Source organism: Phasianus colchicus, chromosome 1 (assembly GCF_987193195.1).
Source record: "Phasianus colchicus chromosome 1, bPhaCol1.hap1.1, whole genome shotgun sequence".
NCBI classification, from domain to species: Eukaryota; Metazoa; Chordata; class Aves; order Galliformes; family Phasianidae; genus Phasianus; species Phasianus colchicus.
In genome coordinates, this window is record NC_143436.1 from 186977492 (window position 1) to 186991387 (window position 13896).

At 47.0% G+C, this 13896-nt stretch overlaps 1 protein-coding gene across 1 annotated transcript; it reads left to right on the top strand.

Moving 5' to 3' along the window:
- Nucleotides 1-2787: 2787 nt before the first annotated feature.
- Nucleotides 2788-6077, top strand: GPR83 (G protein-coupled receptor 83). Its single transcript, XM_031616118.2, has 4 exons — nt 2788-3306; nt 3661-3786; nt 4702-4835; nt 5188-6077. The coding sequence occupies exons 1-4, from the start codon at nt 2920-2922 to the stop codon at nt 5810-5812; spliced, it is 1272 nt and encodes a 423-aa protein (XP_031471978.2). The 5' UTR covers nt 2788-2919; the 3' UTR covers nt 5813-6077.
- The last annotated feature ends 7819 nt before the right edge of the window (nt 6078-13896 follow it).

Consider the following 13896-nt stretch of genomic DNA (forward strand, 5'->3'; position numbering starts at 1 on the left):
ATCTCCATAGAAAGAGACTCCACAACCAGTTCCATATTTGTATGGAACTTCCTGTGTTCAAGTTTTAGGCCATTACTCCTTGTCCTGTTGCTGTGCACCAATGAGAAGAGCCTGGCCTCAGATGTTTGCCTCCTACCTCCCTTGAAATAAACATTTATCAGATCCCTTCTCAGTCGTCTTTTGCCCAGGCTGAAGAGACCCAAGTTACTCAGCCTTTCCTCATTCAGGAGGTGCTCCAGGCCATCTGTCATCTTTGTGGCCCTCCACTGGACTCCTCCTATGAGATCCCTGTCTTTTTGAACCAGGGAGCCTGGAACTGGATGCTGTTCCAGGTATGGCCTCACCATGGCAGAGTAGAGAGGGAAGATCGCTTCCCTTGACCTGCTGCCTGAGCTCTTTTGAATGCACTGCAGGATCCCATTGGCCTTCTTGGCCACCAGGGCACACTGCTGGCTCATGGCCAACCTGTTGTCCAACAGGACCCCCAGGTCCTCTGCAGAGCTCCTCCCCAGCAGCTCAGCCCCTAACCTGTACTGGTGCATGCAGTTATTCCCCCTGCATGTGCAAGGCTCTACACTTACTCTCATTAAATCTCATCAGGTTCCTCCCTGCCCAACTCTTCAGTCTGTCCAGATGTTGTAGAATGGCAGCACAGCCTTCTGGTGTGTCAGCCACTCCCAGCTTTATATCATCAGCAGACTTAATGAGGGTGGCCTCTCTTCCTTCATCCAGGTGGCTGATGGAGTCAGCTTCAGATTCATAGCAGATTTTTTGTCATGTTAAACTGCAGCCATTCCCAAACTGTCTTTTAGGAGACGAAAACAGCATCTTTCATTCTGGAGACAAAAACGCAACCTGTTGTCCGTAGGTATTTTTTTAACACTGAAGGACCTTTCTCATCATCAGTGTGCTTTTATTCATTTCCACAAGGATAAGACACTCGGAGAGTCGATGTCAGTTCTCAGAGAATCCCCCTGGATAGTTTCTGAAAGGTCACTTCTCCCTCATGCAAATTGCAGTGCAGCTGCCCAAAGAAGGCTCAGATGTTGGCAGACCCGCACTGCATGAGAAGTTGTTTCCATGGATATGGTGGGGGTGTGCACTCTGCACTGCTTTTGTTTGTTGGGTTTTGGTTTTGTTTAATTACCCCTTTAGTTGAATGTTTCCAAATCCCATTTTGTAGAGTGTCTGGGTGGGTTGTTTTGATTTTACTACTGTTTTATGGCCTGTTTTCACTTCCCCTCTTTTCCTAAATTGTAACTTCAGCTGAGAGAGCTATTGAACAGAAATTTGTGGTGATGTAAATTGCCTGAGAGCCACTTATCTTTGTTTCAAGTGTTTTTTAAATACTTTTTTATTTTACGAGATGCCTCAGTTCACAGATACCTGATATTTCTGATAGCTCTTTCCTTTTGCAGTCATTGGATGATGGATGGAGATGTTGGCACACCATGAAGTCAGCTGAAACTGTATTCTGTGACTATTGAACGTATGTATATTCTTTTCACAGGGATCACATAAGAACTTTCAACACCGCTGAATGTTTGGAAAGGGAAATATCACACCCTACTGGGATCCTGTCTTTTCAGAGAGAGAACAGATTGGTACCCACATCAGGAAGAGGTACAGGAAGATGTGCAACTTGTGGAGGGATTAAGGGCGAAAGGATAAGGGGGAATGGACAGGGAAGGTTTAGGTTAGATATTAGGAGGAAGTTTTTCACACAGAGGCTGGTGATGCACTGGAACAGGTTGCCCAAGGAGGTTGTGGATGCCCCATCCCTGGAGGCACTCAAGGCCAGGCTGGATGTGGCTCTGGGCAGCCTGGTCTGCTGGTTGGTGACCCTGCACATAGCAGGGGGTTGAAACTAGATGGTCATTGTGGGCCTTTTCAATCCAGGCCATTCTGTGATTCTATGATTAAGGTATTTTTTAAATCTAAATGCATCCCTTGGCATTGAAAGCCAATTCTTCCTGTGAAGTTAGACAAAGTAGGAGAGAGTTCATTAGTAATGACAATGGGTGTCAGCCTGCTAGAGGAGTGCTGCCGTGTGTCTCTAATCTCTCTCGTGGCTGAGAAAGGAAGGCTTTATAGAATGCTATCAGCTCGTAATGATTTGGCAAAATTGCAGATTACTGAAATGAATCTTATCTCTGAGAATATATCTGCTGCCAGGTGGCTATTTCTGGTGGAGAGCACAGTGTGTGAGGCCTTATGGCAGCTGCACGGAGCTGTGTCAGGGGAGGGGCATGTGGGGGCTGTTAGGTTGGTCATCTCCTAACCCTTAAACCAGGCACAGCTTACAGTCGTGGGGTGGCACCTTGTGCGTGCATTTATTTTCACCAGCACGTGTGTGCATGACTTTCTGTGCTGTGCCCCTGTTCCATGCTAGTTTGTGGTGCTGTGAAATAGGCTGGAACTCGCCTGTTGATCTGGTAAAGCTGAACTTCTTTTTGAAATGTGTTCTGGAAGACAGCACAGCCCCTGCACACACTGCTGGTGCATAAGGAGCACCAAATCAGCATGAGCAGGGCTGCTCTTGGAGAAGGATGCTGAGAACCAAAGAGACAGATTTTGCCTGCTGTACAGAGTGCAGCTGTGATTGTCTTGGAGTGACGCCTGAGGGGAGTGTAATTGTGCAGAACTGCAGCACGTCAGAGCAGAAATAATGCTATGCAGCCCAATGGGCAGGAATGCTGGCTTGGAGCTTGTGCGAGGACACAGAGCTCCGGAGGAGAAAAGTGACGAGGAGCTGAGCAGGAGAGGAGCTGAGCAGGAGAGAGAGGAGCCCCGCTCCCCTGGCTATGCCAGCGCATCACTGGCAGCAACGCGTGCACCTGTAGAGCCGCTGCTGCCCAGCCACAGCACTGCCCTAAATGGGTTATTTCCCCCGGGGAAGCACACAGCAACCTGCCAGAGATGTTCTCCTGTTTCGTTTGGCTCTCCCTCCCCTACTTCGTGAACACCTTCCCGACCTCAGGAAAGTTCCCCCTCAACAGAAGTCTTGAGGAGGTGTTGAAAATCCCAAACATCTCGGGGTTCTTTCCCTGGGATAACGACACGCTGGCCGACTGGCAGAGCTTTGTGGGCAGGAGCCGGCACGGAGCAGACTCGCAGCACGCGGCGGCCAAAGCTCTGCTCATCGCGGCGTATTCCATCATCATCATCTTCTCCCTCTTCGGCAACGTCCTGGTCTGCCACGTCATCATCAAGAGCAAACGCCTGCGCTCCGCCACCAGTCTGTTCATCGTCAACCTGGCCGTGGCTGACATCATGATCACGCTTCTCAACACGCCTTTTACACTGGTAAGATGGGGGCAGAGGCCTTTCTCGCTGGGAGGGCTGTGGCTGCAGCTCGGTGCACTGGGCTCACCTGCTGGGACACAGAGAATGTGCCATAAAGGCACTAAAGTAGCTTTAGTAGCCTCAGCAGTCTGGCAATGATTCAAGGCAGAAGGAAACTGCAATTTTAAGGCATCATTTACACAGCAGAAGTAGTTTTGTGCCGAAGGTGGAATCGTAGGGGTTAGAAGGGACCTCTGGAGCTCATCCAGTGCATCCCCCTGCTAAGGCAGGTTCCCTATGGGAGGTTGCTCATTTATGTCTGTGCATATAAGCATGTGGGCACTGGCACAAGTGCTAATGTCATTCTGATTTCAGGCTCGTTTTGTGAACAGCACGTGGATATTTGGGAAGGGGATGTGCCATGTCAGTAGGTTCGCGCAGTACTGCTCACTCCACGTCTCTGCTCTGACCCTCACAGCCATTGCCGTGGACAGGCATCAGGTGAGAACTCGCTGAAGCAGAGAGTAGGAAAGCTTGGAAGGGTGTAATTAAAATGAGAGAGTGTGATCCCAGTCCTTCCCTTCTCAGCTCACAGATTAATGTGAGATGCATGAAAGGCTGACAGTGTGGTGGAGCAGCTCTTTGCTGTTTGATGGAGAACAGCTCCACACCTGCAGTAAGGTGGGATGTGTGCACTCCCAGCTGGGGACAGGAACTTTGCAGATGTTGATCCAGTCGCTCCCAGGCCAGGATGAAGGAATTCAGACAGGCAGCTGTCCCATGTGGGAGGCTTTTTTGGCCCCAGTGCTGTTGGTGTGGGGATATCCTGCTTGGTGGCAGGCTGCCCTGGGACATCTCACTCCACGTGATGAGATGCAGAGGGTTGGTGTTTGTCATGAGCAGGGCAAAGCTGCTGCTGCTGCTAGAGGGATCAAGCCCGGGAGCAGTCACACATTACCAGGTTGGATTCACCCCAAACACTCACAAAGCAGGCTGGTGGTGGTACATTTTTCACTTGCAAACATCTAGCTGTTCCCACTGTCAGAAACATCCCGAGGAGCTCTGGCTACTGGCCTCTGGTCACTGAGACAGACTATGCCTCCATCCTTAATTTGCTTTTAAGCAAACAGAATCTGGAGATGAATATGTGTGTAAGGCCCACTGATGCCCTGTTTTTGCCACTCAGATTAAAATACCAAAGTTCAAGGGTCGGACTGGGATCTGGCTTTCCTTACTCCTGGATTATTTCAGACATTCATGTGCAGCTTGTAGGCAGTGAGAACTGAGAGGAGGCAGCACAGTTTGCATGCTGAATGTCCATGTCTAGTAATAGATGTAAGGATGGAAGCATACAAAAAATTGATACAATTATTTCCTGAAATGACACGAGCCTGAATGTTAGTTTCTTTTGAACAGGTCATAATGCACCCTCTGAAACCTCGCTTACCTATGGCAAAAGGCGTTATCTGCATCTCTATAATTTGGGTCATGGCAGCTTGTTTTTCCCTCCCACATGCTATCTACCAAAAACTCTTTACTTTTGAATACAGGTAAGGATGATTTTCCTATATTGGTGTATTTTCCTCTAGTCTCACCGGAGGCCAATTTCCTGATGGTTACACATTGGAATTTTCTATTGAAAGCCCTGAGCTCACTCTGAGGTTACCCAGAAAAGGAGCTAGTCTGTAATTTACATCAATTTCCATTTGTGATGGCTGACATCCTCTTCATTTTATTTTATTTTTTTTAATATTTATTCTATCACCCTAATCATACAAAATAGGACACAAAGTTCAGGAACAGTCCCAATCATTCTATTTCTATACATTGGCATTTGGGTGGGCTTCAAGGTCCCTTCCAACCCAAACTCTTCTATGGTTCTGGATATTTCTCCCTCTGCAGTGAGGAAGTCACTCGGTGCCTGTGCATCCCAGATTTCCCTGAGCCAGCTGACCTCTTCTGGAAGTACCTCGACTTAACGACCTTCGTTTTGCTCTACGTCCTGCCTCTGCTGATCATCTCTGCTGCCTACATGACAGTGGCCAAGAAACTCTGGCTGCGTAATATCATTGGGGATGTCACCACCGAGCAGTACTTCGCCCTTCGCAAAAAAAATAAGAAGACTATAAAGATGTTGATGCTCGTTGTCATCCTCTTTGCCATCTGCTGGTTTCCCTTAAATTGCTACGTCGTCCTGCTCTCCAGCCAAACCATCCGCTCCAACAATGCCCTTTACTTCGCCTTTCACTGGCTTGCAATGAGCAGCACCTGCTACAACCCCTTCATCTACTGCTGGCTCAATGACAGCTTCCGGGCAGAACTGAAGGCTTTGCTTAACATCTGCAGAAAACCTCCTAACCTTGCAGAACAGAGGCTTCCCTCCACGGTCCCTTCCTACCGACTGGCATGGCCTGAAAACAGCCACTTCAAGAGGCTGCAGGTCTCTCATGTCCCTGCCTTAGCCTCCATCAGCCACTTAGGAAAGATGGACATCTCTGCAGTTGAGCCCATAGTAGTTGTGAGCTAAATGGTGGCCTGGGAAGATGGATACAGACCACGCTTAGGTTTGACTGGATCTAGGCAGGTGGGAAGATGTGGAACCCTGGCCTAAGCAGAGACTGTGTCAACTCCTGTGGTTGTACTGAAAAGCCCAACTCCACAGCTGGTAGTGTGAAACTCCGATGCTAATGGCATGGAGACTCCAAAGGGAAGAAAGCAAAGCCTTGCCAGGAATGAGCTTTCTTTTTGTCTTGGTCAAGCTGACTTTGGGTCTGCTGGCAAAGAGGGATTCTCTGCATGTGTCTGTTATTTGTCCGAGTCTGTACCACTGGGGCCATTTGTGTGCTTTGCTGTTATTTAAGCACTCAAGCAGCACTCTGATGGTGTTAAGCCTCCCTCCTTTTAGTCTCTCAATAGCAGCACACAGACAGTAGAGATACAGAGACAGAAGTTGCTGGTTTGAATTCTTTTCTCCCATTTGTGAAAATATCTTCAGAGAGGTGGAGGGATAATAAACAGCCATTGGAAATTAGAGCTGTCTTTTACATCGCAAGCACTCCTCCTAAGGTAGGATTGAAGAAAACTTGATGGCTATTCTTTGTGTAAATAGATGGTAAACACCAACCTGTTAGCTCTGCATCTGTTGCCAGTGCTAAATCACACAGAACTGTACCTTTGTGAAACAGGCATGAATATTCACAAAGCTTTAATTCAAATAGAGACCTAAAGCCTGAAAACCTTGGACATATTGTCCATGGTTGGAGCACTGATGGTTAATTTGAGTTGGGAATCAGAGAATCATAGAATGGTTTGCGTTGGGAGGAACCATGAAAGGCCATTGAGTCCAATTTCTCTGCAATGAGGAGAAACACCTACAGCTTCATCTGGTGCTCAGAGCCCCATCCAGCCTGGATGAGATACTTTTGTTCAGGGCATCTCTATGTTGTTACCAGATGGTGGCTGAGGAATCCTGCAATGTGACTTTTTACTTTATTACTGTTGCTCTCTTCTCCTGTAAAGCACCTGGGAATTTCTCAGATCAGACACGTGGGATATTTCATCCCAGCTAAGATGTTCCCAATGATGATCCCAACTGAGCTCACTGGAACCAGTTCATAAATAAACTGCTGTAATGATATCTGTGATAGCAAGTAATAAAGGAGGAAGATTTTTGCAAGATATCCTCTTGTGAATGAGAAATTGTAGTGCATTTAAAGATTGGTGAGATGTGTCTTTCAGGGACAGCCATTAAGAAATTGATGTGACTGCAGCTCTCTGGTGTAGATTGCAGAAAATGCTAGATTCTGAATAAGACAGACAAAAGAGCATTCAAAAAAATGTTGCCTCATATTGCACAGGGAAAGGGTCACTTTGGTGCAGCAATTAGCTTTGATGTCACACAGGAGTGTCTGTTCCACGTTCAGCTTGTGATGGCCAGCAGATAAGTGAGAAAAACCTTCGTTATTAAAGGCTAAAAGAGGGAAGAAAAAAAAAAAAGGAGAGAGAAAAAATACTATTCCCCAGTGTCCTCTAATAAACTTACTCTGAAATCATATTAAGTCTTGTGTGGGTTTTTTCACACCCAAGTGCTTCAGGGGCTGCTGCCATTCTTTATCATAGAATCTTCAATGTTGGAAAAGACCTCTAAGATCACCATGTCCAGCCACCAACCCATCCCCACTGTGGCCACACACCACGTCCCTCAGTGCCACGTCTCCATGTTTCTTGAGCACCTCCAGGGACAGTAAATCCCCACCTCCCTGCGCAGCCTGTGCCAGTGCCTCACCACACTTTCTGAGAAGTTTTTCCCATTCACTCCAGCAGTGCTCACAACAAAAGGCCCCCAGTGTTCAGAGCCCTTCGACCACCCTTCACATTCCATGGCAGCAGATTCAGATTACTCCAGTAAATAAACCTTTGGGTATCACTAAGTCAGGTGTATGGCAGGGACAGGGGGACACGGGCAGGTGGGGATGGGTTGGCAGTTGGACTAGATGATCTTAAAGGTCTTTTCCAACCTTAATGATTCTATGACCCTTAGTCCTCTGGGCTTGCTGAAGTTCCAGAGCTCCATCTGAGGGAGCTTTTGCTGTGCAAGGAATTGCAGATTTAGTCTTGATCAGGGCTGATGAGCAGTGATGAGTGGACAAGCAGCAGAGTGATGCAAGTGATGCTCTGCCACCCTTGTGCTTAAATACAGCTTTGCCAAGCTGGAACTGTTTGGGCTGAGCCATGTTTTATGTCAGAAGTCTCTTCTTCCCATTCACTAAGTGTAATGGAGTTGTTTTCACTCACATCCAAATGCTACAACAGATTCTGCAGCTACATCCTTGTTCCTTAGCTCTGTTTGGGACGAGAGTCTGAACTCAGGAAGATGTTCTTTCTGAAGGTGAAGGTAACCTTTGGCCATTTTAAGACTCACCTCCCGTAGATGCAGTTTTCATCCTTAAACAATTACATACAGAAATTTGTCAGAACACAAAACAGAAACTTGCCAGCAAACAAACCCTCAGATGCCCATGGCAGTGTTAGCTCCTTCCCTGACAGGGACTCTGGTGGGTCTGAGCAGGGCTCCCACAGTTACAGGATTCTGCGTGGAAAACTCTTCTTCAGGCTCTGTCTATGCCCTTCTGGATCCAGGCACAGAGAGGCTTTAAGAAGTGTGAGAGCTGATTTCATTACAAAGTCTCAAAGGGATGGACCTGGCAAAAGGAAAGGTATGTTGGGCAGATAATGGCCAGTGAACCTAACAGCCTGATTTGGGCCTGAGCTGGTGCACAGGTCCAGCAATTTTGGAGAGAGAGGACCTAAGAAGACAGGGAAGGAGCAAGCTCATAGGTGAAGCTCTAGAAACTGTGCTCTTCTAAACTGTACATAATACACTGAGCTACAATGTGCTTTATGTGCTACAGGGCAATTTCCTATCAGCACTGTCTTCATTTTCCTTATATCTGATTTGGGATTCTAGATGAACATCTTACATTCATTGGTGCTGCTGAAATCAGCAGGGGTTGTGCTCTGAGCACACAAAGTACGGTAGAATGCAAAGTATTCCAGAAACATTGTGTCCTGGGCAATTTGAATCGGGCTTCTAGGCTTCATGAGTAAATGTTCAGTTCCGTTGCAGATCAGAAGGTTCTTTTAAAATGTAAATGAAGTCATGAATAAAGTCGTTACACAGCATTCATGTGCTGCCTGGATGAGCGTGAAGGAGCCGTCTGAGTTATGAGAAAATAAGATAAATGTGCAGTGCGGAGATTATCTTTCATTTTTTCCTGTGTGCACATTTGCCTGCTGCAGCTATGCTTTGTGCTGTATGTTGGTTTTATTAATGGGCAATGCTTTGGAATAACTGGGTTGAATAACAGAATGGCCTGGGTTGAAAAGGACCTCAAAGTTTCAAGCCTTGGGCACGGTTGCCAACCACTAGACCAGGCTGCCCAGAGCCACATCCAGCCTTGAACCATCAGGGTGATGATTTGGTAGCTGGCTTTTGATGGGATATAATCAAGAGGAAGCCTGACAGGGACTCTGGTGTGAGAAGAGGTGGTTGCTCTGGAGCACCATGAGGATGCTCTTGGAAGGCTCTTCTTCTCCATTGGTGATATAAAGCATCGTAGTCCATTGTGGAGCATTATGGAAGGTCTTGTAGCTTTATCCAACTTTCTAAACAAGTTGATTTTTCGCAGTTCCACATACATCCCCATGTGCTATGTTCAGATGACCCGGCCAGGCTCTCTCCTGTGGCACATTGCTCCAGAGATGCTGCCTACAGGCTCCTTGCTATACTTCTTGGGTGCCTTCTGGTTGACAAGAACCAGATTTCCTAACTCATGCAAAGCCACACCTGCTTTCTTCCCTTGTTTTCAGTATCTTTATAGTTACCAAATGTCCTCCTGTTGGGGTGAAGGAGGAGAAATGCTACATGTGACATGCTGTGACCCTATGGCCATCCTCCTGTAGTCCTGTGGCCATCCGAACACAGGTCTTCCCCCGGTGGCTACCCTGTGCTGGGGCCATGTCTCTATCCCAGGGTAAGTGCTTTGACTGTTGTCAGTCATGCCTTTGGTTATCCGTAGAGATCTTTCTTTAAAGCCTGGATCTGTTTCCTTTGGAGCTTTCAGACATGTTCATTCCTACATCATCCATATCCATCTCAATATTTGCACTACAAGTCTCTACAAACTCATTTTCAAAGCTGTTTTAATCCACAGTTGTGCAGTATCAGTTTGTGGTCCACCACATCCACCAAGCCTTGGAGAAGTCCATAAGAAAACCCCTCTGCTTCTTACAAGACCGACCACAGCCAAGGGGCAAGACCAGGCTGGAAAAGGCCATGGACATAGCAGGGGGTTGGAATTGAATGACTCAAACCATTCTGTTATTGTATGATTATAGGATCATTTTTTGACTAGAGAAGGCATCCTCTGCAAAATGAATCAATTAAGGTCACATAGGTAAAGTTAGCGCTGGCAACTCCGGATGGGTAGGAAGGGCAACTGATATCATCTACCCGGATTTGTGAAATAGTCCTGTACCACATCCTTATCTCTAAATTGGAGAGATATGGATTTGAAGGCTGGACAATTTGGTGGATAAATAATTGGTTGGATGGTCACAGCCAGAGGACTGTTGACAATGGCTGTATGTCCGAGTGGAGGCTGGTCATGAGTGGTGTTCTCCAGAGGACCACCTTGGAACTGGTGCTCTTCAACACAGAATCAAAGAATCATACAATCCTTGGAGTTGGATCTTTATCAATGACATATACAGTGGGATCAGCAAGTTTGCTGATGACACCCATCTGAGTGGTGCAGTTGATACAATAGAAGGAGGGGACGATGTCCAGAGGGACCTGGGCAGACTCAAAAAGTGAGAACATGAGAACCTCATAAGGTTCAACAAGGCTGTGAGGAAGGTATTGTGGTTGGGTTGGGCAATCCCAGATGTGTGAGAGAAGAACTCCCTGAGAGAAGCCCTACATTAGGGATTCTGGTGGACAAAAAACTGCGCTTGCAGCCCAGAAGGACAACTGTGTTCTGGGCTGCATCAACAGAGAGGTGGCAGCAGGGAGGGGCAGAGGGGATTGTTCCCCTCTACTCAGCTCTTGTGAGGCCCCATCTGGAGTACTGTGCCAGGCCTGGGGCCTGCAGTACAGGAAACGTGTGGAGCAGTTGGAGTGCGTCCAGAGGAGGGCCACAAAGATGATCAAAGGCCTGGAGCATCTCTCCGATGGAAACAGGCTGAGGGAGTTGGGCTTACTCAGCTTGGAGAAGAGATGGCAGCGGGGAGACTTCATTGTAGCCTTCCAGTACTTGAAAGGAGCTTACAAGCAGGAGGGACTGACTTTTTACACAATGTAGTGGTGATAGAGACAAGGGGAAATGGCTTTTAACTCAGAGAGGAGATTTAGTTAGATGTTAGGAAGGAATTCTTTACTCGGAGGGCAGTGAGGCCCTGGCACAGCTGCCCAGAGAGCTGTGGTGCCCATCCCTGGTGCTCAAAGCCAGCTTGGATGGGCCCTGGGCAGCCTGAGCTGGTGGGGGCAACCAGCCCATGGCAGGGGTTGGGGCTGGGTGGGCTTTGTGTTCCCTTCCAACCCAAACCATTCTATGACTTTAAGATTATGTGACTCTATGATCTCCAAAACTTTGAGTGGTTGCCTCTGCAATTTTCATGAATTCTGAAGATTGCTATTTGTATTCAAAAGCAAAATCATTTGTACTGGCGATACTGGTTTTGTCTTTTTGTAACTCCTGAAAAATATTCCAGGACAGCTGTCCTATGAAAATTATCTTAAAATCTGTGAATTCATAAATATTAATTTACTATTTCTAACAGTATTTTATTAATTTCCTTCACGTAGAATTAGGCAGAGACCTTGAAAGGGAACAAAGATGATGCCAGCCTATGTTCTGAACAGCTCTCAGGGGAGAATAAAGCCTTTCTTGCACTTGTTGATGTCATGCAAGGTTTTTCCCTTCCAGCTTTCATTCCATTCTTACTCCTGTCCCTCTCCTCTCTGTCCTTAAAGCAATCAAGGGAAATGTCTGCTGAATGGGAACTTCAAGGCAGCACTTTGCTGTCACAGTGCCAAGTGATACAATAATTACTCAAGATTCTATGCCACTGCTGGACCTTCTTATTTTCCTCCTGCTCCAACTGCAGCAGGACGTGGTGCTGCTCAACATTGGTGCTCTGAAGGCAGAACGTTCCCCACCTCCCTAAGCATTAAACTGAACTGATGCTTGCAAGTGAATGTGATGATGACTTTTTCAAAGCTGACAGTGCAGAATATTCACAAAGCCTGTTTCTGTGATAGGTATAAGGAAGCCAAGACTCCTTGAATCACAGAATCACAGAATTGTAGGGATTGGAAGAACCTCTGGAAATCCCTGAGTCCATCCCTCCTGCTACAGCAGGTTCCCTACAGCAGCTTGCCCTGGAAAGTTTGACCCCAGAACATCACTAGGGAAAAGGTTACAGATTTCCCCTGCATGAAATGAATTTCAGCTTCTTTTGGCATTCTATCTGACTGCAGGGCAGCCCACCTTCCTCCTGTCAGTGCAGGATGCATGTGTTCACCTCTCTATTGGTGGAAAGCAGAAGAGGATTGCTAAAAACAGCAATTGGAACCTCAGGAACATTAATGCTATTATCTCAGAGAGGGCACCAAGTGCTATCTCTAAACTGTCTTTACTTACAGTTCTCTCAGAGGAAAAATACCACAAGTTTCCAGAGGCTTGAAAATCTCATGTTTCTGGTGAGTAGAAACCACCTCCTAATTTCTTTAATGAATGCCTTTAGTTAGCTACTAGTAGCTAATACAGATGTGACTTTTATCTCAGGATCTCAAAGCACTTCCCAAAGGTTGATCCCCTTGGCCACATTTCTGTGCCACAAAGAGCAGTGGCACCCCATCCTTCAGTTACTGAGGACCTTAAGCATTTGCATTGAGACAGATAAATGTCAATGCTGTTTTCTGTGCTCATTTGGGTACTTCAAGCACAGCCATCACACAGCCACTGGCAGGTATTCCTGCTGAAGTTAGTCTGCAATGGACTTAGAAGAAGCAGTAAGTATCTACTTTAAGCACCTGGCTAGTAAAAATATGTTGTAAGAGTCTCAGGAATATCTGATCCCTCAAAACACACTGACCTGTCTCTGACACATAGATAAAGCCCCAGAAAAGCAGGTCCTACTGTTCCCCAGGAAACTGACTATTACTCAGAGCTGCTTTTTTCATCAACCTTTTGAGGGCTGGTGGCTAAGTTGGCAGCCTGCAGCTGAGTCACTAGCTGGGATGGTTGTGCCAACAGAGACATGAATCACTAAAACAACTCTCAGAGGCAAGAACTTGTCCCAACCTTGGTAGCTGTCACCTCCCCAAAGCCCCCCATGCATTGTGACTTACAGTTAGAACAGCTGAGGTTGGATGGACCTCTGTGTCCATCTTGTCCAACCCCAGCTCCAGCAGGGACACCCAGAGCAGGGTGCCCAGTGCCGTGCCCAAGAGGCTTTGGAAGATCTCCAAGAACAGAGACTTTCAAAATCCATCTGGATATGGTTCTGGGCAACTCATAACTTGCTCTTGTCATTTGCTCTCTTATTTACCCATCTTCTTTGTTATACTCATGGGAGTGAAGCCAAGACTCTCAAACGTTCCCCTACAGCCCTGCTGTTGAAGCCCAGGAGAAGGGCAGCTCATGCTCCTGCCAGGGGCACAACAGGGTGGGTAGATGGAGGTGAGGTGGCAGGGGGAGGTAATACTTTGTCTCTGCTGCTCCAGATGCCCAATCTTATGTCATACAGTTATAAAATTACCAAGATTGGAAAAGACCTCCAAGATCACCTAGTCCAACCATCCACCTACCACGAATATTGCCTCACCAATATTGCCCCACTGACCACCTTCCTTAGTACCACATATAGATGGTTTGTGAACACATCTGAGGACGGTGAATCCATCACTTCCCTGGGCAGCCCACTGCAATACCTCACTACTCTTGCGGAGAAGAAATTTTTCCTAATATCCAACCTGAACCTCCCCTGGTGCAACCTGTAGGATTTGGGTTTCAGCCTGTGGCTTGCAGCAGCTCCTCTTTCATCTCA